Below are 3,469 nucleotides of genomic sequence, written 5' to 3' on the forward strand. Positions count from 1 at the left end.
TAGTTCACCACCCCACCACGCCTCTCATTCTAGTTACACCGAACCCACCACACCCTCATTCTAGTTACACCACCCACCACAACTCTCATTCTAGTTACACCACCACACACACCTCCATTCTAGTTACACCACCACACCAACCTCTCATTCTAGTTACACCACCACACCTCTCATTCTAGTTACACCACACACACCTCTCATTCTAGTTACCCACCACACACTCATATTCTAGTTACACACCCCACACACCTCTCCATTCTAGTTACACCCCACCCACCACACTCTCATTCTAGTTTACACAACCACACCACACCTCCTCTTCCTAGTTACACCACCACACCACACCTCTCATTCTAGTTAACAACCACCACACCACACCTCTCATTCTAGTTACACCACCACACCACACCTCTCATTCTAGTTACACCACCACACCACACCTCTCATTCTAGTTACACCACCACACCACACCCTCTCATTAGTTACACACCACACCACACCTCTCATTCTAGTTACAACCACCACACCTCTCATTCTAGTTACACCACCACACCCCTCATTCTAGTTACACCAACCAACACCTCTCATTCTAGTTACACCACCACACACCACACCTCTCATTCTAGTTACACCACCTACAGACCCACCACCTCTCATTCTATTACACCACCACACCTCTCATCTAGTTACACCACCATGATTTCTTAATGTAATTGTACAGCTGTAAACAACCTAGCTGTATACAGGATGTTTGGCTGCACCACTGCCCAGTCATGTGAAGTCCATAGATTAGGCCTTTATGAATGTATTTCCATTGACTGATTCCTTCTATGAACTGGACTCAGTCAAATCTTTGAAATTGTTAGATAACAACATAACATCTCTATTGGTTATGGTACACCACATTTTGGTTACTTTTAATTTGTCCATTAATCCAGTTATTAGTGCAGTTATTTCATTTCTATAAACGTGTAGTATAACCCTTTCATAGGTTGTCTATGTAATCACTCATACACTTGTCAATCAGACTGCAGGATCAGGTTTAATCGTCAGTCTACTCTATCACCCTGGGGTTCTTCCCTAACCTCTCTGCCCCTCTACCCAGACTGGAGGATCAGGTTTAATCGTCAGTCCTACTCTCATCACCCTGGGGTTCTTCCCTAACCTCTCTGCCCCTCTACCCAACTGGAGGATCAGGTTTAATCGTCAGTCCTACTCTATCACCCTGGGGTTCTTCCCTAACCTCTCTGCCCCTCTACCCAGACTGGAGGATCCACTGCGCCACCAACTACACCAAGGATGGTTTCTGGCTGTACCTGACGCAGATCGCCTCCTGCTCTCCCTGGATGTTCTGGATGTTCCTCAACAGTGTGTTCCACTTCATGTGGGTGGCTGTGCTGATCATGTGCCAGCTCTACCAGGTTAGAGAGACCATTGATTGGTTGTTTAACCTGCATTTAGCCAGGTGAGATAAGTAAAGTAAGCCTGGTCCCAGCTAGAACGACCCATAGGACAGGAGCCTATARCCTATTTAGAATCATAATTGTCCATGGGATGCATTTACATCCTTGACCTTCATCTTGTTGTGATGTCATAGATGGGTCCATTTTTATTTTATTTATTTTGTACAACTATTTGTGACATTGTGTTCTACGCGTGTGCACGCCCCTCTTCCAGATTGCTGGTCTGGGAATCACCACAAACGAGAGGATGAACGCCAGGAGATACAAGCACTTTAAAGTAACGGCCACTTCCATCGAGAGCCCCTTCAAGTGAGTACTAGCCCTCCCTTCAGGAGCCCCTGCCAATCTGTGTGCTCCTACCCAGAAATACTGACCTGATCCTGGGTCAGTACAGGACAATGTTGCCTTTTAATGTTTTTTATTCCCTCAATATTGACTGTTCCAGTTATGGTAACAATGGGTACATTCTGGTGCTTACTTAAAGGGATGGTTCATCCAATCTACGGGCCCGTTTCCCAGGCAGATGAAGCCTAGTCCAGGACTAAAAAGCATTCTCAATGGAGATCTGTTGAAAGTGCTTTATAGTCCAGCACTAGGCCTAATTTGTGTCTGGGAAACGGGGCCCTACATGTTTGGGTGAAATTAATGTTACCTGGGTTGTCTATGTAGGCCAGTACTGACATAATCCACGATAATCCGTTGTTTACTTTTGCTACAGGCAGTAGCTAGCATGATTTAGCATCGTCCTCCGAATTCTCGTTTGTTAATATTCCCCTGATGTTAGCAAAGCTGCACTACCTACCAAAACTTCACCTGATACACATGGTGTAGTACTTGTATCAATGGATCCCTAACACATGTAGAAGTAGTTATGATGTCAACATTTTCATTTCTCTCCCTCTCCGTAGTCATGGTTGTGTACGGAACCTCATAGACTTCTTTGAGATTCGCTGCTGTGGCCTGATCCGGCCCAAGGCGATAGACTGGACCACACAGTACACAATCGAGTACGACCAGACGTCCGGGTCGGGCTACCAGCTGGTGTAGACGAGAAGAGAGGAGAGGTGGCGCGACGGTGTCTAGAGGAGGGGGTTCCCCAGGGTTCAGTATCGGAGCCAGGCTGTTCTCTGGAGCACTCCCCTCAGACCTCCTTCCTCACCCATTCAGAGTGAGAAAACCAGCCAGGAACTAGCATGCTGTTACGGGACACCACCATAAGACCAACACCTACTACTAGTCTATATGAAACCACCTCCATTACTGTACCCACCACCACCTCCGAGCCCCTCCTGGGGGGGCCTTCTCTTCTGCTGGTCCCCTCGTCTCTCCTGCCCATGGCGGGTGCACCCTGCCAGACGCGGCAGCGGAGAGAGGCAGAGGAGGAGGAGAGAAAAGAGAAATATAAAAAAAACTAAAAATAAGGAATCTTTTTGTTTGCTGTACTCGAGTCATTATGCTGCGGATGAAGAGCGGACGGTTGACGGCAGATCATTTTTTTTCCCCTTTTTGGGTTATTTTCCCATTTTATTTTTTTTAATACATTTTCACTTTTTTTTTATTAATCGTCCATCTATTGACCTGCGTTTTTTTTCTTCTGCTTTCAGTTTTTTATGTTTGCTCAAAACTCTATTTGTCCTTTTATGAACTGTTGTGGCTAGGAGACTGAGGAAGGGAGGCCTTTCAAGGAAAGAAGTTGGTTCTTAAGCAGGACTTTGATAGGGTATGGTTACTATGGCATGGTTATGTACTCGTCGTTCAGTCTTGCAAGTTACCCTAGGATTGCTTAGAATTCCAAAGTTGTTACAACTTGTCAGTACGTCATAAAAATGCATTTGCAATCGTTGGGGGGGGGGGTCTGATCGCCAGTGGTCTCTTGTCACCAAAGGTATTGAAGGTGCAGCATAGGAGCGACATCCTACTTATACATGTGATGCAAGCATATTTTATTTTAAATCTATTTATAGATCAAATTAATGTTTATAGTACCATCTTTATTTTAAAGTTAG

At 45.4% G+C, this 3,469-nt stretch overlaps 1 protein-coding gene across 1 annotated transcript; it reads left to right on the forward strand.

The window, feature by feature from the left end:
• The first annotated feature begins 1,181 nt into the window (after positions 1-1,181).
• On the forward strand, positions 1,182-2,787 carry LOC112078948 (palmitoyltransferase ZDHHC17). The gene is made up of 3 exons (XM_024145051.2): positions 1,182-1,421; positions 1,678-1,772; positions 2,372-2,787. Exons 1-3 carry the CDS (start codon positions 1,347-1,349, stop codon positions 2,508-2,510), a joined length of 309 nt encoding a protein of 102 aa, XP_024000819.1. The 5' UTR covers positions 1,182-1,346; the 3' UTR covers positions 2,511-2,787.
• The last annotated feature ends 682 nt before the right edge of the window (positions 2,788-3,469 follow it).

This window comes from Salvelinus sp. IW2-2015, unplaced genomic scaffold (assembly GCF_002910315.2).
Source record: "Salvelinus sp. IW2-2015 unplaced genomic scaffold, ASM291031v2 Un_scaffold6567, whole genome shotgun sequence".
NCBI classification, from domain to species: domain Eukaryota; kingdom Metazoa; phylum Chordata; class Actinopteri; order Salmoniformes; family Salmonidae; genus Salvelinus; species Salvelinus sp. IW2-2015.